This window comes from Schistocerca nitens, chromosome 1 (assembly GCF_023898315.1).
Source record: "Schistocerca nitens isolate TAMUIC-IGC-003100 chromosome 1, iqSchNite1.1, whole genome shotgun sequence".
NCBI lineage: Eukaryota > Metazoa > Arthropoda > Insecta > Orthoptera > Acrididae > Schistocerca > Schistocerca nitens.
Genome location: NC_064614.1, coordinates 988,064,334 through 988,089,388, shown reverse-complemented (window position 1 = coordinate 988,089,388; position 25,055 = coordinate 988,064,334). Strand labels below are relative to the sequence as shown.

The window sequence follows — 25,055 nt, the reverse complement described above, 5'->3', positions numbered from 1 at the left end:
AGTTTTGCACGGCGCACCTTTTTTCTGTTAGACAAAAAGAAAACTTCTGTGGAGTGAGATTAAATTCCACAATTATCGAATTTCACACTAATAAGAAGCCGGAAAGCTTAAGCCTTGAGAATCACGTACAAAGTCGTCTGAATGTAGCTATCAGCAATTAAACAGGCCACAGATTTGATAGTGTATCAAAGAACATTAAATTAGATAATGAAACGGCGCAGTGAGTATACGGATTTTATTGTCCAACGCTCCAAGTAAGGAAAGGTAAGGAGTAAATATTATCGATTACGCTGAAGTTGGGAGGATCGTATTCAAGACTATTCGGACTCGGTACAGCAAATACTCATGCATTATAAGCAGGGGGCTAACAATGTACCAACCGTTGGGAATCAAAACGGAGGCAACTTTCACGAAGTGCTATCCGCCAGCCTTCAGGGAGTTGGGATCTGGTGGGTATCATGCGGTGCGTCCTTTACTATTAGACGAGCTCTATCTCGACCTCGACCTCGACATCGTTCCCGTCCTGCAAGTGAGTGGACGTGAGAACCGTCGTCGTGTTGGAGGAGGCAGTCGGCATCGGCGGCGGTTGGTTCTCGTCGTCCTTGAAGCACGCCGACTCGAGGTGCTTGTTGAGGTAGGACTTGAGCGCGAACGTCTTGTGGCAGCGCGAGCAGGCGAAGTTCTTGTCCTGCGAGTGCGTCTGCATGTGGGCGCGCAGGTTGGAGCGGTCGGCGAACGCCTTGCCGCAGTGCGCGCAGCCGAAGGGCTTCTCCCCGGTGTGCGAGCGCAGGTGCCCCTGCAGCAGCCACGGCCGCGAGAAGAGCTTCCCGCAGACGCCGCACGCGTGCGACAGCTTGTGCGTGAGCAGGTGCATGGCGAGCGCCGGCATGCTCACGTACGCCTTGCCGCACGTCACGCACTTGCGCGCCGCCTGCGAGTCGAGAGAGCGGTGCGTCTGCTTGTGCCGCGACAGGTTGGACGACGTGGCGTACTGTTTGCCGCACTCGCTGCAGACGTACTTGCCGCCGCCCGCCTTGCCGCCGGCTCCAGCGGGGGCGGTGCCTGCGGCGCCGTCTTGCGGCTGCCCCTGGGTGCCCTCCGCCAGCACGACTACGGCGCCGCCCCCGATGCCCGGCGGCGCCGCCTCCTGTTCGCCGGGAGACGCGACCGCCGCAGCCTCGCACGACGCCGCCGCCGCTGCCGCCGCCGCCGCCTGTACGGCTGCCGTGCTCACGATCACCGGAGTCGCCGCCGACGTCACCGTCTGTGTCTGCGGCTGCGTCTGCGTCTGCGTCGTGGTCGTCGCGGGGTTCGCAGGCACCGTTTCCGTCACAGCCACCACCGCCGTCGTCACCACCGGTTTGTTGACCTTCCTGTTCTTCGTGCGCCCGTCGGCCGCCATCAAAGCGTCGTAGGTATATATCACAGATGTCTTCTGCGCCGGTGGAGGAATCACAGTTGCCACCTGCAAAAAAAAAAAAAAAAAGAAAAAAAATTGTACATTGAGTCTTACCATAAATACCGAGCAACACAGACATCTACTTTCTTATTCACTGTCACCTTGATCATATTGGATGGACTTAGAATATACGAAACCGATGAAATGTTTTGAAGCATCATCATAATCAGTATCTAGATATACAAAAGAAAAAGTCACACCACGAAGAAATTATCCTTATGGCATGGAATTCGGTAGAAGTGATATTCATGTACAGATTAACAAATGATTACAATTTCTGGAAAATTGGATGATTTGTTCAATAAATTGAGCTAGTTCTATTAGGGCTCCGTTTTGGGAGTGAGATACAGAACCCTACAAATGTGGCAAAGCTATAGAACAACAGTATAATATAACGTTCATCTGAAACGTTCGGCGAATTTATCATTTACCAGACATATTAACAATTTGCTCATCCACGTACTCATGGAGCGACATAAACCATAGCTGGCATTTAATTGTAGCAGTACTAAGCGTGGAGCCTCGGGTTAAAGTGCAGTGAAGGGAAGCTTTATCACTGATTGTAGAATACGGAGACAGAAACGCATATGTCATTTTTAAGAGCATAAATAACAGAACCCACTAAGAGAAAATGAGTTTAAGAATGGCTAAAATTCTTTTAGGTAGGAAAGAAAACTGTCGGAACTTGTGAATCAATTGTCAACAAGCATAACCGAAAACTGGTAATGCAACAGGCGATGGCAAGTTTCTGCAAAAAGTTGAGCATTAATGACGACTAATAGCGACACAGTTAGTAACTCTCTATTCTGCATGACATCACAGCTTGCCTTTTAGCTCGATTTAAGGCTTCGCTGGTTTTATACAATACATTACAATACATTATTTTTTAATCTGTCATTAAAACGCTGTTAAAATTTTCTCTTCCTTCTTAATTACCTTATGACGCCGTCGAGAAAATTTTTACTTTGATTTTAGCTTCTCCGATCATTGTTAAAACACTTGTGGAAGCGTGATTGACTTGTACAAAAAGTTACTGCAACTGGTAGGAGCAGCTGCCACGAGTTTGACTTTCACTCTAATATGAAGTCAACATGGGTACATAGCGTAGCTGTCTGAGTCACATTTCGAAAGGCATCCAAATAGTTGTGGCGTCATACTTCGATCGAGTTTAGGAGATACTTTCAATGCCGATTTTCGAAAACTTCATAAATGTTGCTGAAACTCTATTGTGAGCAATGAAGTTTGTGTACATGCACATTTCAACTAATTTTTTAATAACACTTGACGAAACGAAATGCTAATGACGACTGTCAACGTAGGGGTAAAGATAAAGTGGCCCGCATCTCGTGGTCGTGCGGTAGCGTTCTAGCTTCCCACGCCCGGGTTCCCGGGTTCGATTCCCGGCGGGGTCAGGGATTTTCTCTGCCTCGTGATGGCTGGGTGTTGTGTGCTGTCCTTAGGTTAGTTAGGTTTAAGTAGTTCTAAGTTCTAGGGGACTGATGACCATAGCTGTTAAGTCCCATAGTGCTCAGAGCCATTTGAACCATTTGAAAGATAAAGTGGGGGCAACTAAGACGGAGCAGAGGAGACGCGTGTGGCGCTCACCTGCTGGTGGTGGTGCTCGTGGTGGTGTTGGTGGTGGGTGGGCGGTGGCTGCTGCGGCTGCGGGGGCGGCGGCTCGGCGTGCACCACCTGGACAGGGCCGGGCGACGGCACCTGCGGGGGCGGGTTGTTCTCGGCGTCGGACGAGTACTCGGACGTGGGCGGCGTCAGCGAGGGCGGCGGCGGCGGCGGCGGCTGCGGCACCGGCTCGTAATAGCAGTCCGGCGGTGGCGCGCCCTCCTCCACGTGCTCCACGTGTACCACCTCGTGGACCACCTCGTGCACCTGCATCTGCATCTGCATCTGCATCTGCAGCGGCACCGGCACCGGCTGTGGCTCGTGGATCAGCAGCTCGTGCGGATGCTGCTGCTCGTCCGTCACCTGGTACAGTATCTGTCGGCAACCGCGAAAGCTGTGTTATCACAGTCATCGATTTAAGCAAAATGATGACAATTTATGCAACTTGAAAAGGGGCTACAAGATAGCATAAATTATTGTATGACAACGGTAGTGGAATATTCCCCTTGACAATTTGGTTGCAAAATGAGACACGAAACATAGTGGGTGAGTTTTGCTGTCTGGAGAGCAAATTGACTGTCGATGACCGAAGTATACAGGACATACGAGGGCTGATCGGAATGTATGATTCGATCGGGCGACAATGGAAACCACAGTGAAAATTGGTCGAACCTTTTCACGGATCACGTCGATCGCATCACGTCATTCTTTTCGGTTTTGAGCGCACAGTAAGCATGTGAAAATCCCTAGAATGCAGTGTCTCCCGCCGGTTATGAGGGCCTGGTGAGAGATTTCGCCTGATGATATGCAGCCCACATAACGTTTCCGTCTTCATGTCAAATCTCGGCCGAACACTGCAGGCACAATAAAAATGCTCTTGCAGCGTTTTCGACGGGAACAATACAGCCCATAGTTCGCTCCCACTGTGTTTCGTGAACTGCTGGGTGCGAAGACAACATTTTGGCACAGACGAGTTGTAGAGCAGCGTATAGAATTAGCACAAAGCACAGGCGGCTCGCTTCTTTGACAAGGGTATTGGAAAATTGGTTCAGCGCTGTGACAAATGTATACGCCGTAGCGGCAACTATGTAGGCAGTAACTGGAAATTTAGCCAACTGTTGTAAATAAAACATTTCTCATTTTCACAGTGGTTTCCATTTCGTGATCAATGGGACCCTACTTTCAGAATAGCACTCGCACACCGCAGACTCTAATAGTAAGAAATTCGTTTCTGGAAAAGATAAATTTTTTAGCATCGAATATAAATTTAAGTGTCTAGAAGACTTTACTGGAGTGGAATGTAGTCATGTACAGAAGCGAAACAAGGATAATCCACTCTTCAAACAAGAAGGGGACAGGAGTTTTGGAAATATGGTGCTAAAAAGAATCTTAAAGATAAAATGGGTAGATCGATTTAGTAATGAGCTGCTACAGAATCGAATTTGGGATAATAGATAATGTCAGGACAGGTTTACTAAAGGAATACATTGGTTAACAGGACGCGTCCTAAGACATCGAGAAATTGTCAGTTTGCTTATGGAAGGAAATATGGCTGGGGAGAGACGAAGGCTCAAATACAGTAAACAAATTCAAATGAATGTACGTTGTAGTAGTTATTTGGAAATACAGAGACTCGCTCAGAATAGACAAGAGTGGAGAGCTGCATCAGAGCGTACTGAAAACCATGGAAACAACAGTGAGTATTCTGTATTATGTATGATAGTGCACGTAACTGTGATGACTGCAAAAAGAGGGCTTGTTTGTTATGTTAATATAGCTGCCGCGCTTAATGCCTGTATCTGAAGGAAAAATCACAATAAGTAATTTGACATAACCTTTGTTAATTCGAGAATGAGAAGACGTTTGGAGCTTCAGATACATATGCACTTTCTTTCAATCCCGGCTTATAATACAAACTCTTTTCGTCTTGCTGGGGAAATATGAAAAATAGAAACATTATGCACCTCCGGTATTAGAACTGGCTACCTACAGGTACTACCCCTCTACCATGTGCTAGCTACCTCAACCCAATAGTATTTAGCCGTATGGCACCAGAAGAAACAAATTTTATTTTAAAAACCCTTCCTAACTGGCTTGTGTACTTAAACAAGAAAATATATCTGAGTATTCCGTGATAAACCTGAGATGAACGCCAATATTAAATGTAAATATACAGGGTAATTCCATGATAATGTTACAAACTTTCAGGTATGATGCAAGAGAGTAGCTGTATTTGTTTGAGGTAAGGAAACCAGGTCCGAAAACGAACAGGTCAAAATTTACAAGCGAAAATCGTTCTGCTACCTCTAACTGTGGACCTCTTCTACTGCAAGCTCTTTGCTTTCCACATTTTGAGAGGTGATGGTAGAGACCAAAACAAGAAAAAAATGTCAGGTGAGCACGGGTGCTTAGGAGCACACCTGAAGAGGTTTGAACACTTGTTCATCTTTGCTGCTGTGAAACACACCTCTTCTACTGAACAAGTGCTCACAGCTCTGAAAAGTATGCATTTTACAGTCCATGTTTACTCGACAATTTGTTTCCTCTTTTTGTCTACACTACCTCTTACCAAACTGAGGAAAGCACAGAGCTAGCAGTAGAAGAGGTCCACTATCAGAGGTATCAGTGCCAAATGTTCAAATGTGTGTGAAATCTTATGGGACTTAACTGCTAAGGTCATCAGTCCCTAAGCTTACACACTACTTAACCTAAATCACCCTAAGGACAAACACACACACCCATGCCCGAGGGAGGACTCGAACCTCCGCCGGGACCAGCCGCACAGTCCATGGCTGCAGCACCTTAGCCGTATCAGCGCCATCATCGCTTATACCTTTTGGGCTTGGTCGTTTCGGGAGCAGAGTCCCTTACCTCAATTGATACATTTGCTCGTCTTCGTCGTCCTTGCTAGTTTGTATCATTATCAAGGAATCAGCCTCAGCCCTGTTTGTCAACTGAGAGGAAGGACTGAGAAGCTACTACTAACAATGCTCGTTAATTAAATTCATTAACTCGTTCGTCACAACTAAGACAGTGAAAGAGATACATTAGTTATGGCAGTGACCAGTTCTATCGCATTTATTTTTCCACTTACTTTGATTCTCCTGTTTTGAGCATTCTAAGCAGTAATGAATGAGTGTCAAGTAAGCCTACAGTTGAGTAGGATAGCTTGTTGAAAACTCACTAGACAACGGAAAAATGTAGCCAATACTCTCCTGTATAGCGACAGTATTCTCATATTACATCTAAGCACTGCATCACTGGTTCTCAGTTTGGGCATTTTCATTTCTCGACGGGTCGGAGGAAAAAAAAGTGTGACAGGGGGCGTTGGGGACGAATGTTTTGTATTTGCTTGGTTGACTGTTCTCTTACTACTAAAAGACAATATTTTAACATGAATGTAATTTCCCTATTATTGGTGCGACAATACATGACATTCTGAATCCAATACAATTGATTAAAACGATGTTTCTAATTTCTGTGTGTTTAATAATGAGACTTCAAAAACGATCGTTTTAAAAACACATTTAATTACAAAATACTGTTAAATACAATATAATAAGAGTTAGCAATAACAGCAGGGAAATGTCAGTCCCGAGAATGTCGGAGCCGCGCGTAAGTTGTCGTACGTTGTAGCTGTATTCGGCACAGGACGGTGAAAATATATGCAGTGTACTCAGTGACGTAACAATGGAATTTGGAAAAATATTTTCTGAAAATGGCTGAGAGGAGGAAGTATGACGAAATTTCGATTGGATATTTCAAATACGGTTTGAGCCCCTGGCTCAGAAATGGAAAACTATGTTTGTGCCTCATTTGTGAAAACATACTTTCAGATGAACCTACACAAAGGCTTCCAAAATAACTTATTACCTTGAAACTGCATATTTTTCTAGAAGTACTTATCTAATGATATATAACTAACTTCTCCCGAACAGGCCATGAAGGCCCAACGGTAACCACCGGTCACCGTGTCATCTTCACCCCATAGGCGTCACTGGATGCCGATATGGAGGGGCATGCGGTCAGCTCACCGCTCTCCCGGCCGTATGTTAGTTTCCGAGACCGGAGCCGCTACTTCTCAATCAAGTAGCTCCTCAGTTTGCCTCACAAGTGCTGAGTACACCCCGCTTACCAACAGCGCTCGGCAGACCGGATGGTCACCCATCCAAACGCTAGCCCAGTCCGACAGCGCTTAACTTCGGTGATCTGACGGGAACCGGTGTTACCACTGCGGCAAGGCCAGTGGCCAGATGATATATACTTGTGTCAAAATTGTTAACTACAAAAATGCTTAACACAAAATCCAGTTAACGCATTACGATCATCAGTAATTTCATACCTTTTTCTCTTAATATAAGGTAAAACCTGTTTATAGAGAAAATATGTCAGCTCAGTTTCTTTTAATTTATCATTCAAGGTTTAACATGGACTCTCTTAGGAACGAAAAAAATATTCCTGTCCCCAAAGTCACGTGTTAAGCGTTTCTCACTACAATACGCTAAGGTGACAAAAATCATGGGATACCTGCTAATATCGTGTCGGACCTCAACCTACCCGGCTTAGTGCTGCAGCTCGACGCAGCATGGAATCAACAAGTCGTTGGAATCCCGTGCAGTAATATTGAACCATGCTGCCTCTATATCCGTCCATAATCGCGAAAGTGTTGAGAGTGCAAACTTTTTGACTCGAAGAGAACTCTCGATTATGTCCGATAAATATTCGATGAGATTCGCGTCGGGCAATGTGGATAGAAAAATCATTCCCCCAAAATGTCCACAATGTTGTTCAAAGCAATCGCGAACAATTGTAGCCTGGTGACATCGTCATCCATAAAAATTCCAACCTTGTTTCGGAACAAATGGTCTCCAAGAAGCCTAATATAACCATTACTAGTCAACGATCGGTCGAATCTGGCCATAGAACCCAGTCCATGCCAAGTAAACACCGCCCATACGATTATGGAGCCACTTCCATCTTGCTCAGTGCTTTGTTGAGATCTTGAGTCCATGGCTTCGTGTGTCTGCGCGTCACTGGAACCCTATCATGAGGTCTTACCTACTGAACATGGCCGTTTAGGCTCCAACCGATGTCGAGTTCAGGGGATGCGCTGCAGGTGGTGTGCCGTTACCAAAGGCACTCGCATCGGTCGTCTGCTTCCGTAGGTCATTAACGCCAAATTTCACCGCACTGCTCTAACGGATGTGTTCGCCGTCCGTCCGACATTGATTTCTGCGGTTACTTCACTCCGTGTTGCTTGTCTGTTATCACCGACAATTCTACGCAAACGCCCCTGCTCTCGGTCGTTAAGTGAGGCCATATTCTACTGTATTGGCCATTATGAGAGGTAATGCGTGAAACGTGGTATTACCGGCACACTCTTGACAGTGTGCATCTCGGAATATTGAATTCCCTAACGATTTCCGAAATGAAATGTCTCATGCGTCTAGCTCTAATTAGCAATCAAAGTTCAATGTCCTTTAATTCCCAACGTGCACCCATAATCACATAAGAAACGGATCCACATAAATCACCTGAGTGCAAATGACATCTCCGCCAATTCACCGCCCTTTTATACTTTGTACAAGCATTACTGCCGCCATTTTTGTATCTGCATATCGCTATCACATGACATTTGTCACCTCAGTGTGCAGTTTTCAGGGGGGTAGGGCGTCAAACGGGCCGACTTGGAGCAGCAGAGGCATCACAGGACATTTTAATTTCCAGTGTCTATACTTTTACAAATAAATTCATCAAACTTTGTCAGCATCACCAGGAAGGATTCAGAATTCACGCCCATTGCAGTGGAAGTTCGAAAACATAACAAAATAAAATTTTTTACGTGTGAAATTTCATCTTTTTTTCACTTACTGATGGGTGCATTTGTTGCTATAGGTACACTTTTCTTCATAAGTTAGAGAGATTCTTCGATGAATGTTGCACAGCATACATACCATACACACAGGTGTATGAAACTCTATAATTTATTCAATTTAGGAAAGAACGAATGAACTGTTATATTTTAAACTTCATGTTTAGAAGAAACACAAATTTTATAGTTAATTACCGGAAGCAGCTACTAGGGTAGCAGAGTACGTGTGGCGTGCACACGGGGGTTTTTTAGGTTAGAGGGACCCCCCCCCCCCCCTTGGGCAAAACGATAAAATACCTGACGGCTTACCAGAGAGAACATCAGCATCGTTGATAAAGAACGTCCGTCCTCAGAGACCAAAAACAGGAAAAGTTAACGTAATATTGGTAAACTGCAGGAGTATCCAGGGCAAGGTTCCTGAATTAATATCGCTTATTGAAGGAAATAGTGCGCATATAGTATTAGGAACGGAAAGTTGATTAAAACCGGAAGTGAACAGTAACGAAATCCTAGACACAGAAAGGAATATATACCGCAAGGATAGGATAAACACCAATGGTGGAGGAGTATTTATAGCAGTAAAGAATTCAATAATATCCAGTGAAGTTATTAGCGAATGCGAATGTGAAATAATCTGGGTTAAGTTAAGTATCAAAGGTGGGTCAGATATGATAGTCGGATGCTTCTATAGACCACCTGCATCAGCAACCGTAGTAGTTGAGCGCCTCAGAGAGAACCTGCAGAACGTCGTGAAGAAGTTTCGTGATCATACTATTGTAATAGGGGGAGACTTCAATCTACCAGGTATAGAATGGGATAGTCACACAATCAGAACTGGAGCCAGGGACAGAGACTCTTGTGACATTATCCTGACTGCCTTGTCCGAGAATTACTTCGAGCAGATAGTTAGAGAACCAACTCGTGAAGCTAACGTTTTAGACCTCATAGCAACAAATAGACCGGAACTTTTCGACTCCGTGAATGTAGAAGAGGGTATCAGTGATCATAAGTCAGTGGTTGCATCAATGACTACAAGTGTAATAAGAAATGCCAAGAAAGGAAGGAAAATATATTTGCTTAACAAGAGTGATAGGGCACAAATCGCAGAATATCTGAGTGACCACCATCAAACGTTCATTTCTGAGGAAGAGGATGTGGAACAAAAATGGAAAAAATTCAGAAACATCGTCCAGTACGCCTTAGATAAGTTCGTACCGACTAAGGTCCAAAGCGAGGGGAAAGATCCACCGTGGTATAACAATCATGTACGAAAGATACTACGGAAACAAAGAAAGCTTCATCATAGGTTTAAGAGTAGTCGAATCATAGCTGATAAGGAAAAGCTGAACGAAGCGAAAAAGAGCGTAAAGAGAGCAATGAGAGAAGCATTCAACGAATTCGAACATAAAACATTGGCAAACAATCTAAACAAGAACCCTAAAAAGTTTTGGTCATATGTAAAATCGGTAAGCGGATCTAAATCCCCTATTCAGTCACTCGTTGACCACGATGGCACCGAAACAGAGGACGACCGAAGAAAGGCAGAAATACTGAATTCAGTGTTCCGAAACTGTTTCACTGCGGAAAATCGTAACACGGTCCCTGACTTCAGCCGTCGCACGGACGCCAAAATGGAAAATATTGAAATAAACGATATCGGAATTGAAAAACAACTGCTATCACTTAGTAGCGGAAAAGCATCCGGACCAGACGAGATACCCGTAAGATTCTACAGTGATTATGCTAAAGAACTTGCCCCCTTTCTATCAGCAATTTATCGTAGATCTCTGGAAGAACGTAAAGTACCTAGCGACTGGAAGAAAGCGCAGGTCGTTCCCATTTTCAAGAAGGGTCATAAATCAGATGCGAATAATTATAGGCCTATTTCGCTTACGTCAGTCTGTTGTAGAATAATGGAACATGTTTTATGTTCTCGTATTATGACGTTCTTAGATAATACAAATCTCCTTCATCATAACCAACATGGATTCCGCAAACAGAGATCATGTGAAACTCAGCTCGCCCTATTTGTCCAAGAAATTCACAGTGCCGTAGACACTGGCGAGCAGATTGATGCCGTATTCCTGGACTTCAGGAAGGCATTTGATACGGTTCCGCACTTACGTTTAGTGAAAAAAATACGAGCTTACGGAATATCGGACCAGGTTTGTGATTGGATTCAGGATTTCCTAGAAGAAAGAACACAACATGTCATTCTTAACGGTTCAAAATCTGCAGATGTAGAGGTAATTTCGGGAGTACCGCAAGGAAGCGTGATAGGACCTTTATTGTTTACAATATACATAAATGACTTAGTTGACAACATCGGTAGCTCCGTGAGGCTATTTGCAGATGACACGGTTGTCTACAAGAAAGTAGCAACATCAGAAGACTCGTACGTACTCCAGGAAGACCTGCAGAGGATTAATGAATGGTGCGACAGCTGGCAGCTTTCCCTAAACGTAGATAAATGTAATATAATGCGCATACATAGGGGCAGAAATCCATTCCAGTACGATTATGCCATAGGTGGTAAATCATTGGAAGCGGTAACGACCGTAAAATACTTAGGAGTTACTATCCGGAGCGATCTGAAGTGGAATGATCACATAAAACAAATAGTGGGAAAAGCAGGCGCCAGGTTGAGATTCATAGGAAGAATTCTAAGAAAATGTGACTCATCGACGAAAGAAGTAGCTTACAAAACGCTTGTTCGTCCGATTCTTGAGTATTGCTCATCAGTATGGGACCCTTACCAGGTTGGATTAATAGAAGAGATAGACATGATCCAGCGAAAAGCAGCGCGATTCGTCATGGGGACATTTAGTCAGCGCGAGAGCGTTACGGAGATGCTGAACAAGCTCCAGTGGCGGACACTTCAAGAAAGGCGTTACGCAATACGGAGAGGTTTATTATCGAAATTACGAGAGAGCACATTCCGGGAAGAGATGGGCAACATATTACTACCGCCCACATATATCTCGCGTAATGATCACAACGAAAAGATCCGAGAAATTAGAGCAAATACGGAGACTTACAAGCAGTCGTTCTTCCCACGCACAATTCGTGAATGGAACAGGGAAGGGGGGATCAGATAGTGGTACAATAAGTACCCTCCGCCACACACCGTAAGGTGGCTCGCGGAGTATAGATGTAGATGTAGATGTTTTTACCACAGTTTTTAATAGATTTGGAAAATTCTAGAGGTTCATACACCATTATGTATTGTTTTTATGCTGTGCAAAGTTCATCGGAGAATATCTCTTACTTATGAAGACAAGTGTACGTACAGCAAGAAATGCTACCATTACAAAGTGAAAAAAATGAAGAAATTTCACATGTAAAAAAAAAAAATTATGTCGTTTGTTTTTTTGATCTTCCACTGCTAAGAGTGTGAATTCTGAATCCTTCCTGGTCATGCTGACAAAGTTTTATGAATTTATTTGTAAAAGTATAGACAGTGGAAATTAAAATGTTCAGTGGTGCATCTCCTGCTCCAAGTCGGCCCGTTTGACGTCCTACCCCGCTTAACACAAGGTAAGTTATGGCTGTATTTAAATTAGAAATGTTTGGGAACAGTGTGAGGGTGAAGGGGGCAGGGGCTGCATTGCACCTTTCCAAGTCAGTAAAGGGGCGCCGAGTTAAGAAAAGCTGCGGCCCGGCAGACATGCGACCAGGTTGCGCGCCGTGGTCACCTGTGTAGGCGGCGAGTCCGGGCGGTACCAGACGGTGGTGTAGGCGGCGGGCGAGGGCTCGGGCGTGGGCTGGTCGACGATGTAGCAGGTGGTGGCGCCGGGCGCGGGCAGCGGCGGCAGCGAGCGCGACAGCTCCAGCAGATCGTGCGCCGCCGCCGTCTCCTCGGCGCTGCGCATCCGGAAGATGGGGATCCCCCCATCGTGCGTCAGCACCTCCTGGTGGCGCAGCGGCGGCCCGGACTCGCAGCCGCCCGCGTTCTCCTCGGGGCTGCCCGGCATGAACTCGTGCAGGTAGCCTGCGCACACCGCACACGGCCACTAGTAAACGCTACTGTCCAGCAAGCGTCCACTTACCTTACAAGAGAACCCAAATGTCGACATAGTCATTTCAACCATTCAAATTATTTAAGTATTTCACGTTATTATATTTTCAGTAACACTAAATGACCGACCATTTCTAAGAAATAATTTTCATCTTTCAATGACGACATTTGGAGAAATAAAATAAGCAGTGATAAAGGTGCAAGACGCCACTGAACCGCGGCTAATTATAAGCAGTGCGTCTCTGATTCAAACTTGATCAACTCTTTTCACGTGCAAGTTGCTCGTTTTCTCATCCTGAATCAGATTTTAAGAGAAAAATTGTGCACTACGGAAACAATTGTGACATAATCAGTCCTAACAAATGATTCGAAATTGTGATCCATGCAGAAATCAGTGGTAATAAATGGGATTATGGGGTTCATCTACCTACTGAATTTAAAGATAACTTTGTTTTTACCGTAATTTATTGCAATAAAAATTTAACAACAAGAAAATAGTATAGTATCTCCCAAAATCGATAGAGATAAAAGTAAATCGGAACACAAAATCCGACATCATATACATCCATGCCCGAGGCAGGATTCGGACCTGCAACCATAGCGGTCGCGTGGTTCCAGACTGTAGCTCCTAGAACCGCTCGGCCACTTCGGACGGCCTGAATCAGGAATGAGCTATCGAACACGCAGAGAAATTTCAAAACAAAGTCCCATCCTCCTTGCCAGTCTCATTGCCATTCGTCTTGGCAGCGTGATCTTACCACAGTTATTTGTCACTTGAAAGTGGACAGCGTCCACCGACCGGGGAAACAAATGCCAGAGCGAAGACCACCATCCAAATCTCTTAACCGCGGGATCCTAAGTCGAAATCCAAATTTCTGAAGTCGTAATCAACGTCTCGCATGCCGAATCCGAAACCTATCTGTCTCCAAAACCACTCGCCTCGGACTTCATAGAGAAGTCGCCAAAATCACTTGTCTCTCAATCATTTGTTTGTATTTTGTACTTCCAGTGGGATATCACGTAACAGAACTTGTTCTGTCTCCTCCGAAAAGTTTGTGTCACTAGTAGCCAGTCTCTTACTTCTTCAAGTTAAGCAAAGTTCTAACAATTCGTCGGGAAATCGCCGCTGTCGAGAAAGGAGCAGCCTAGCCAATGTGAGCAAGATCTGTGTCTGCTTTTCTCGGAAAATGGCGTCCAATCTCCAACCGTATCTACTTTCTGTGAGCGCCATCCAGTGACCGTGTGTGCCGCTCTTTTCTTCAGTAATTGTGTCAACAAACTCCATGGCCCAACGACAGAAAGTCGCGCGCCGGCTTTTCCCTAGGCTCATCCAACGTTACACAAGTTCCGCACTCACACAGACCCGGCGAGAAGTTACTGACCATTGCAACCGCACTCTATTTCTTTATAACCAGCTACCGGCTTGCGAGCAACAAGCACCGTAAAGGCAATTTTGGTTGGATGGGACACGAAGGTCTCACGCAGCTACAGCTATTCTACGTTGCTACAGGCTGTTTTGTACAGCCCGTTTGCCAGATAGTCTCCAGTTTCGCCGGGAGAGCCACCCTTCTGCACTACGGTGGTGCCTTCAGAAGAATGGCCTGCTGAGAGACAAGAGACCTACAGGCCTGGGCTCTTCAGGTGCCAGGGAACCAGCCTGACAGCAAAGTGTTTGGCGACCATAAGATAAACAAGTGTGCATGTGTCGCTACACAATCTTTCTGAGACAAAGGGCTCATCTGTATGACTAGTCACCATGATGTGGTAAAGGTGTGTGGTTCGATTTCTCTTTAAGTAATGTTAAGTTTGTCTGAGAGAGGGCATTGTGTATATATTGCACTGTCTCAGAACAGTTGTGCATTAAATTAACAATGAGAGACACATAATGCCTTACATCATTATCAGCCAAGGGCGAGGACAAATCTTGAGCTAGAGTGTTACAAACCTTCTAGCTTGTTTATCATATGAACAGCGAGTAAATGACGTGTACATGTTACGTTATGATGAGTGAAGAAAGATCTGTGAAAGGGTTGGTGAACCTGGTATGTCTGTGAAAAGTGACATAAAATCCATCAATGTCTGAGACATTACTACTATATTTAATTATTGATTTGTGTAACCTAAGCAGATTAGTGTGTTCAGAGCTTGTCTTACTTATGACTGGGAACGATACACATCAAAACCTGTTTCAAATCTTTCTCATTTCCTGTGCCTCCGTGTGACAAAATTATAAGTATCCGTAACATTGTAGTAAGGACAGCTTAACTGCAAACAGAAATAATAATAATAATAATAAATAGTAATATCAACTTACATGAAGAATAGCAGTAATATTAATCAGTTTGACCACTTTAAAGCCGTAATTCACATCATCGCAGACAGAGGAGATTATGCCAGATTATAACATTCGGATATCAGTGATAGTCACAGTTAAGAAAGGGAAAGCAGACTATTTCAAAAGAAGACTCTAGACTCTGAAACAACTGGCAAGGTGGAGAGGGATTGATTAGAGTGAATTGAAAGAAAGAGTTGTTTTGATAGGAAATGCACGGTTAAGTCTCCTTTTAAGTTGGAATGGAGTGTAATTTCTCGGAGATTCTGAGGAAGATAGTTCCAAGATCATATTGTCGACAAAAAAAAAAATAATTTTGAGGAAATGATTGTGTTGTTTGCTGATAGTGAGAGCATTTCGTTTTTCTGCTATGCTGTTGGTGTTGAAAATAAATAATGACTTCCACAAATTATTCGAAAAACGGAGAGGAACTTGCCCGCTGCGCAACATGAATATGTTAAAACAAATCGATGAAAAAACGTAGATATTCATCTGATTAACAACAATTGGAAAATAACCTTACCTTTTTAGGTAAAATCGGAAGCTGCTGGTTTCAAAATTTTTATTAATAATGCTGTCTATTTGGAAACCTGTTTTTGGAGACATGGCAGTGTTACCAAGAGACCATACAAGTTGGCCCCCTTCAGACACAGTAAGAGAATTCGTAATGATCCTCCTTCATCCATAATCCGAACGCAGCACCAACAGAGAGGATAGGTCTTTCATTATGGACAAGCACGTGTTAACCGTTCAAGCGCAACTGAAGACAAATTATAAGAAAGTTAGGACGGACCCTTGGAAATCAGGACGACCGGCCGCTGTGGACTAGCGGTTCTAGGCGCTTCAGTTTGGAACCGCGCGACCGCTACGGTCGCAAGTTCGAATCCTGCCTCAGGCATGGATGTGTGTGATGTCCTTAGGTTAGTTGGGTTTAAGTAGTTCTAAGTTCTAGGGGACTGACGACCTCAGATGTTAAGTCCCATAGTGCTCAGAGCTATTTGGACCAAACCAGGACGAAGTGCCACTCAGCTCTTTTATTTACCAACATCTGCGGGGGACATTCTACAAGAACTATTGTAGTAAGTCTATTACACACTACAAATGACACGCTGGCAGAAATCTAATGACGCCTTGAGTGCGACCATGAACGTGTCAGCCATCGACAGCTATTATCTTGCGTTTACTATCGAAATAACACACAAGTAAAAACGTAAAGTATTTACCATTTCCATTACTTGTTCATTATTACACTGTTTCCAGCCCCCGAAAAAAAATTCGAAGAGGAGGAGAAAATTGTTGAACAGCTTGTGCAAAACCGATTGTAACAGATGACCTGCCTTATTACCGTATATTGTTAATTTTTACTTGTTGATCATCTCTGAATGGAACACAATTTTCGTGCCATACACGTTTCGCTTTTATTCTCTGCAAGGCATCTTCCGTGGCCTGGAATATGTACATATTTTTAATACTTATTTTACATTTTGGGACAATGTATATATAGGTTATAAGCAGTTCTGGTGGTTGTACTCGTAGTTAGGCGGTCACAAATAAAAATTAACACTATACCGTAATATTTCGCGCAGATGAGGAAAATCTGTCTTCTTCATCTGTCTGAACGAACTGCCTTATTTTTCAAAATTGATCACCATACCTAAGCTTTAATGTGTAAATGTGAACTGCTACGTTGTAAGAATGAAGTGCAACGTAAATGAACTGCCAAATTCATATCACTTTTAAACGTACCTGCTCGCGAAATCTTTCAGCTGTACGTATTAACAGCACAAGTGTTTGGCAAAACTGTATCGATAGGCCTAATGTAATGAACGCGCATCTAAATCTTCCTCTCAGATCGATATAGGGGGTTGTCAGAAGCAGCCCGAGGAGCTTGTAATCATGTTGCCAGGTAGGTTGTGCTGAGAAATAATTGTTCAGAAAAAAATTCGATATATTGCACCATTTACGAATTAATTAGCACTAAAGTTAGTCAATCAGGCCGTTGCATGCGCAAATTCAAGCATTCCACCAGAGACGGTGTCACCAAAAGTGTTCTTCGTTTGGTTTCCTAAAACTGAACAGGAGGACGATACAAAAAATTTAACATGGGGCGATAGAAACCGAGTCAAAGGCTGCGCAGTTTCGTGTGATATCATCTACGCTATTGCAACAACTGATAGAACAACTGACACTAACTGTATCTGGCTGCACCGCTTGAATTTACACGTACAATGCACTCATTAGTTAATTTCAACGAGCATTTACGCGGAAACGACGCAACATATCGATTTCTGAGCACAGCCTACATTGCAACGCCCTCACAAGCTTTGCAGACTGTTTCTGGCCAATACATCTGAAAGTGTTCTGAGCTGGCACTTGTGGTAGTGGCTTTGTGTTGTTACATAGTCATATTTAAATTTAAAAACTTCCAGTGACAACAAATTGTACGTGTCCGCCTACTTCACCTGTCGTGGAAGTCGTATACCTACTGGAGGTATACAAAGACATGGTTCATTGTATCACGATATAGTAAATATTTTACAGCAAAACGTGTTCTCCTCAGTTCCCCAGAAGAAGGAAATTAGCAACTCAGAAGGGAAATCAGGGCAGAAAAGTACTGATATTTGTCGCTGGAAGATTCTGTCAGAAATATGAACCATTATCTTAACATCCACTAATTAATATAGTGGACAGTGATCTCATGATTGTAACATTCGTGAGAGATCATTTATTGGTAGGCATCTTGTAAACAGGGTGAACGTGAACTTTTGTGTCTTACGGTGTAGCGTATGGTTACATTTAACGGTAACAGTAACAGGTAAAATTTACACTACAATTTACGATGGCCATGTTCATACAATGGTGATGACACTGTCCCAGAAGTGCCATGCCTTAAGTCTCTATTCACTGTATTAAAAGTGCATATGTGTTATTTTATTCAAAGACTACATTTGGACTAAGTACATCAAAAAATCTCCTTCAAGGGGTAAAATTGAACAGTGTCTACTTTCATTGACAGAAAATTTGTTCAAAAAGTCATACTCGATATGATTTGCGTCATGACATTCGATATTTGGAGCGCAAAATCCTGGCGTTTCATGGAAGTGTAGTGTCTGGACAAGCATTCCATTACAAATGGCACTCTCCTGCCATTCGCGTTCCCGTTTGCGAACAGCGGCCGCAGAACAATGAAGTTTCCTTTTAATACCTACTCCACTCAGAGAGCCTGTCAACAAGCGAGAACTTATCGCACGGAGCGCCCCCTGCACCGGACTCGCTATCCGCCCGGCCGCCAGCTGGCCGCTTTAGCGAGATCGACAGCTCGGAGTGCACAGTAAATCCGGGTGGAGCGAGGCAGCGCTCCCCTATTTGGTTCGGCTGCCGGCCGTCCTCTGTAGCGGCTCTTAAATCACCGTTTTCACATTTATCTCCCCGCCGGAGTGCGAGGCTATAAATCAGCCGGTCCAAACTTCATCTCGGATCTGATTTATAAATTAACTGTGCAGAGCGAAATACATTATCGATACACGAAACGCACCGGTGGCAGGACGTTGTATAGAGATGTACCAGCAAAAAGTGGAAATCCAAAGCAGATACAGCCGATCCATTGCTATCGATTAAAGTGGCAAAGCCGACTACGGACAATTTGATTCGGTACTCTGTACAACAGTATTAACGCAGTTCCTATTCAATATGGTATACTTAAGTTGACTCAGTTATTTTAAAGTAGTGTGCCCCAGTAGCTGAGTGGTCAGCGCGACGGAATGTCATGCCAAGGAGCCCGGGTTCGATTCTTGGCTGCGTCGGAGATTTTCTCCGCTTAGGGACGGGTGTTGTGTTGTCCTAATGATCATCATCTCATCCTCATCGACACGCAAGTCGCCGAAGTGGCGTCAACACAAAAGACTCGCACCAAGTGAACGGTCTACCTGACGACATTTCTTAGTGTCTGTCCCCTTAATTGAATCTGATGACGATATTTTCGAAACGCCTCATTAGAAAGAGGGGTCATAAAAAGACCTGTGGTTATTTTACTACAATCATAGCGTGCACAATATCTATTCCCATACTCCTATCTGGTATTAAAGCAGCTCGCCGCCGTCAAGTACCACTCCTTGCCATATTCAGACGGGCTGTTTGTGTTCTCTGGCTGTTCATGCTCATTGACGACTTTAACTTTCGAATACTTCGCAATATGCTGCATCAATTGAAACAGTGAAGTACTAAAATGTCTCAAAACACCTGCGGATCACTTTATGTAACATAATGCTTCTCTCCTGACATACAAAGAACTGCTATGAAAATGCAGTCAGATGAAAAATACATTAAGAATTTTAGAGTATTCACTACCAAGTGGTGAGAGTAATAGATATATTGGACAGGTTTTATACCTGCACGCAGCCGAGAGGAACATCAGTGAGAACACCACATCAACTCCAGTCTGTTGGCTTTCAGTGGTCAAATAGACCAGCATGGCAGGAAACCACACATTGGGTGTAAAACGTTCTGAAAGCTGCCAGCGAAAATGTGAGTTTTCAAACGATCGTATCTCTGCTTCTAATGATTGCAGAGGTAACGTGTCAAGTGTTTCGGATAGCTCGTATGGGATGGCCATATCGTAGCTGTCTTACAGTACAGGGTCAAAATTGATGCAATAATCACTTCCTTCAGGCCAGACAAATTAAGCAAATCTGCTGGTACTTCTTCATTAGGTATGATCTAGAATGGGCCTTAGACAGCTTGTAATACTACCACTTTTCATTGGCGGTTTCTGAGAGACCCACAAGACCCATGATTTTGGGTACCAAAATTACCAGATGTGGAGATGGCAATTCCATAATTTCACTTCGTGACAAATTCTCGAAATTTTCATGATATTTTCTTAAGATTCTCTTCTCGAGAAAGAGACCTTTTTCACTACCATTATCCGTTACCGGCCTCCAGAGGTTCCAAGTTACCGTACTTATGCACAACAACGCAAAAATACATTATGTGATAAAAAGTATCCGAACACAACCAAAACACACGTTTTTCCTATTAGGTCCATTGTGCTACCACCTACTGCTAGGTGCTCCATATCAGCGACCACAGTAGTCACTGGACATAGTGGGAGAGCAGAATGGGGTGCTCCACGGAACTCACGGACTACGAACGTGGTCAGGTAATTGGGTGCATTTGTGCCATACGTCTGTACGCGAGGTTTCCACACTACTAAACATCCCTAGGTCTACTGTTTCCGATGTGATAGTGAAGTGGAAACGTGAGGAACACGTACAGCAAAAAAGCGTACAGGCCGACCTTCTGTTGGTTGACAGAGACCGCCGATAGTTGAAGAGGGCCGTAATGTGTAATAGGCAGGCATCTATCCAGACCATCACACAAGAATTCCAAAGTGCATCAGGATAAACTGCAAGTACTATGACAGCATTTTGACAGCCCGAGGGCAAACGCCAAAGCCAAACAGTGAGAAAGAGCCATATTTCCTCCGCCCAAGGAATCCAGTTCTATTCACGCAAGTTCAGATAAGATCATAATGACTTCTCCTTCGACTGCAGGGGCCGTCTGCTTGTCGAGTTCCTCGAGCGTGAAACCTAATCATTGTGCAGTGCTATGAAGTCACTCTGCATAAACTGCGACGGGCCATAAGGTCAAAATGCCCAGGAATCCTGTTGAACGGAATTATTCAGCAGCACGATGACTCACGCACCCACACTGGCAATCAGACGAAGATTACACTTCAACATTTTGGTTGGGAAATACTGCAACATCCTCTATACAGGCAGGATCTTCCACCGGATGATTTTTCACATCTTTGGCGACCTGAAGAAAGACATACTTGGACGTCGGACAAGGGAGTACGGAAGTAGATGCGGTTGTGGGTCCGTCATCACCGACAGCTATCTACGAAGTAAGAATAGATCGTCTCGTCTACCAGTGGGATAAATGTCTTAGCGCGTATGGTGATTACTTTTGAGTGGAACTATTCCATTGTCGCATTGTGGCGAGCGTTCGGTTTCCATTTGATTGCCCCTTGTAAAATTTTAGTAATTGTTATGGTGATCACACCTAGTAGATAGTGTCGGAAGTTCCATGCGGCTTTTCGCGGATGATGCTGTAGTATACAGAGAAGTTGCAGCATTAGAAAATTGTAGCGAAATGCAGGAAGATCTGCAGCGGATAGACACTTGGTGCAAGGAGTGGCAACTGTCCCTTAACATAGACAAATGTAATGTATTGCGAATACATAGAAAGAAGGATCCTTTATTGTATGATTATATGATAGCGGAACAAACACTGGTAGCAGTTACATCTGTAAAATATCTGGGAGTATGCGTGCGGAACGATTTGAAGTGGAATGATCATATAAAATTAATTGTTGGTAAGGCGGGTACCAGGTTGAGATTCATTGGGAGAATGCTTAGAAAATGTAGTCCATCAACAAAGGAGGTGGCTTACAAAACACTCGTTCGACCTATACTTGAGTATTGCTCATCAGTGTGGGATCCGTACCAGATCGGGTTGACGGAGGAGATAGAGAAGATCAAAAGAAGAGCGGCGCGTTTCGTCACAGGGTTATTTGGTAACCGTGATAGCGTTACGGAGATGTTTAATAAACTCAAGTGGCAGACTCTGCAAGAGAGGCGCTCAGCATCGCGGTGTAGCTTGCTCGCCAGGTTTCGAGAGGGTGCGTTTCTGGATGAGGTATCGAATATATTGCTTCCCCCTACTTATACCTCCCGAGGAGATCACGAATGTAAAATTAGAGAGATTAGACCGCGCACGGGGGCTTTCAGACAGTCGTTCTTCCCGCGAACCATACGCGACTGGAACAGGAAAGGGAGGTAATGACAGTGACACGTAAAGTGCCCTCCACCACACACCGTTGGGTGGCTTGCGGAGTATAAATGTAGAAGTAGATGTAGATGAAGAAACCTCGTCCGCACATTTTGAAGTAACGGAAAATCTTCTGTATCACATTTTTGCTATGTTACCAATGAAAAAACTTTATTAAGCCTTTTTCCAGTCTCTGTTCCTGAGCTATTTAATTTTAATGTCAGGAAAATTTTTGTGGAACGCCTTACACAAAATAATTTCTGAGCTCTGAAATATTTATCACTGCTTGTATCCAAAGGAAACTTGCGCTCTGCATCAGATACTGTGGCAGCTTCAATAATTGTAGGACGCATATTGCAATCAGTCAAGCGTCTCTCTGACGGACATGTCGGCTTTCTGTAGTATGTAATAGGCTTTCACGGACACAGGAGGATAGCTTGATGATTCATGAAGTACCTTTCAGCAGCGTTCGTATGAGAACGATGTATTTGTTCCGTTGACAAGCGAGAAGTGGACAGAAGCTGAAGGATGACGAAACGCGGACAGAGAGCGAGACAGCGAGTTATCCTCGCACGCGGAGAGACGTGACAGGGCAATCCGCGGCGGCGGCAGCAGCAGCCGTAGCGGGGGCGTGAGGCATGCCTCCCCTGCGGGCCGTAACCTCGCATTAAACTCGCGAGCGCCGCCAACTCGCCCGCATATTTCGGGCGCCCCAAGGCCGCCCTCGCCTCATTCCTCACCCACGGCGCGTCCGTTCGGAGATGGCGCCATCTCGCATCCCTGTGGTACAAGGAACGCGTGGAGAGAGCGATTCAACATTTGCCTATCTCGCTCAAGCAGGAGCTTTCCTGTTCCGCTGGTTTCTGGCTGCATAGTGCACTTCATACGTTAAATGTCTATTAAGGCCTGAACATTAAATGAGAAATATAGGTGCATTTGAACCCTTAATACCTTCATAGTTTCTTATTGCAACGGCACTTCATATCAACATTATCGTATTTCGTCTCCTTATGTACTGTACTCAGCAACAAAAGCTAGTATTCGACTCATTATTTATTTCGGATTTAAAACTTACATATTGTAATAAATGTAAGTCTTTGAGAGCTGTGTATGGTCTATTTTCAAGTGTAATTGTCTTAGTTACATGGCTATCCATTTTCTTAAGAATCCAAGCTTATGGGAAAGGTAAGTATCGCTTCCTTAAAATATGTAACAAACAGAAAACACAGAAAGTAAAACGCGAAAAGATCTGTCTGCTGGGTTCCAAAAATGAAAAGAACAGATATGAAAATTAGTAAGGCTAGAGTAGCAATAGCAGAAAATCTTTCGGAAGACAATACTACTTCCATGTGAACTAAGAAATTTATGTAAGAGAAAACTTCCACGACCGTTATCACTGTAGGTAAAGTCATTCAAGTCACGTGATCACATTGTCAATGCGTATAATTCTCGTAAATTTCGGACACTGATGTCGGGCATTGTGCTCACTGCGGAATGAGAAAAGTGTCACTTCTTACACAATGTGATGAAAAGTACCCGGACGACTCCAACAATATACGTTTCTAATATCACGTGCATTGGGTTTCCACCTACTTCTAGGTACTCCATATCAGCGACCGCAGTAGTCATTAGACATAGTGAGAGAGCAGTATGGGGCACTCCGCAGAACTCACGGACTTCGAACGTGGTCAGGTGATTCGGTTTCAGTTGTGTTATACGTCTGTACGCGAGATTTCCACACTCCTAAACATCCCTAGGTCTACTGTTTCCGATGTGATAGTGAAGTGGAAACGTGAAGGAACACGTACAGTACAAAAGCGTACAGGCTGACCTTGTGGATTGACAGAGACCACCAACAATTGACGAGGGTCGTAATGTGTAATAGGCAGACATCTTTCCAGATCATCACACAGGAATTCCAAACTGCGTCAGGATCCACTGCAAGTACTATGATAGTTAGGCGGGAGGAGACAAAACGTGGATTTCATGGTCGAGCGGCTGCTCATAATCCACACATCACGCCCGTAAATACTAAACGACTCCTCGCTTGGTGTAAGGAGTGTAAATACTGGACGACTGAACAGTGGAGAAACGTTGTGTGAAGTGACGAATCACGGTACACTATGTGGAGATCCGACGTCAGGGTGTGGGTACGGCGAATGCCCCTTGAATGTCACCTGCCAGCGTGTGTAGTGCCAAGTGCCAACAGTAAAACTCGGAGGCGATGGCGTTGTGGTATGGTCGTGTCTATCATTCTATCATGGAGGGGGACCCCTTTGTTTTGCGTGGCAATATTACAGCACAGGCCTACAGTGATGTTTTAAACGCTTATTGCTTCCCACTGTTGTAGAGCAATTCGGGGACGGCGATTGTATATTTAAACACGATCGAGCAGCTGTTCAAGATGCACGGCCTGTGGCAGAATGGTTACACGACAATAACATCCCTGTAATGGACTGGCCTGCACAGAGTCCTGACGTGAATCCTATAGCACACCTTTGGGATGTTTTGGAATGCCGATTTCGTGCCAGGCTTCTTCGACCGACATCGATACCACTTCTCAGTGCAACACTCCGTGAAGAATGGGCTGCTACTCCCCAAGAAACCTTCCAGATCCTGACTGAATATATGCCTGCGAGAGTGGAAGCTGTCATCAAGGCTAGTGGTGCGCCAACACCATATTAAATAACAGCGTTACCGATGGAGGGCGCCACGAACTTGTAAGTCATTTTCAGCCAGGTGTCCGGATACTTTTGATCACATAGTATATAGACTAGTTCTTATACACTAAGAAGCCTCCTTCTCTTCCTCAATACCCGATGAGATTACGAAATTTAGCAGTCAGTAGAACACCCTGAGGAAGGTCATTTGCAACAGTGGCCGAAACGTTGGAGAACAGCACATATTGCCAATGCGAATACAT

At 44.4% G+C, this 25,055-nt stretch overlaps 1 protein-coding gene and 1 pseudogene across 1 annotated transcript; both read right to left on the bottom strand.

Moving 5' to 3' along the window:
• Positions 1-278: 278 nt before the first annotated feature.
• Positions 279-22,903, bottom strand: LOC126217468 (transcriptional repressor scratch 2-like). The gene is made up of 6 exons (XM_049942112.1): positions 22,873-22,903; positions 12,699-12,942; positions 5,814-5,841; positions 3,149-3,298; positions 1,334-1,435; positions 279-1,081 (listed from the first exon to the last, which is right to left on the bottom strand). Exons 1-6 carry the CDS (start codon positions 22,901-22,903, stop codon positions 479-481), a joined length of 1,158 nt encoding a protein of 385 aa, XP_049798069.1. The 3' UTR covers positions 279-478.
• LOC126208044 (5S ribosomal RNA) lies at positions 7,212-7,329 on the bottom strand (annotated as a pseudogene).
• Positions 22,904-25,055: the final 2,152 nt, after the last annotated feature.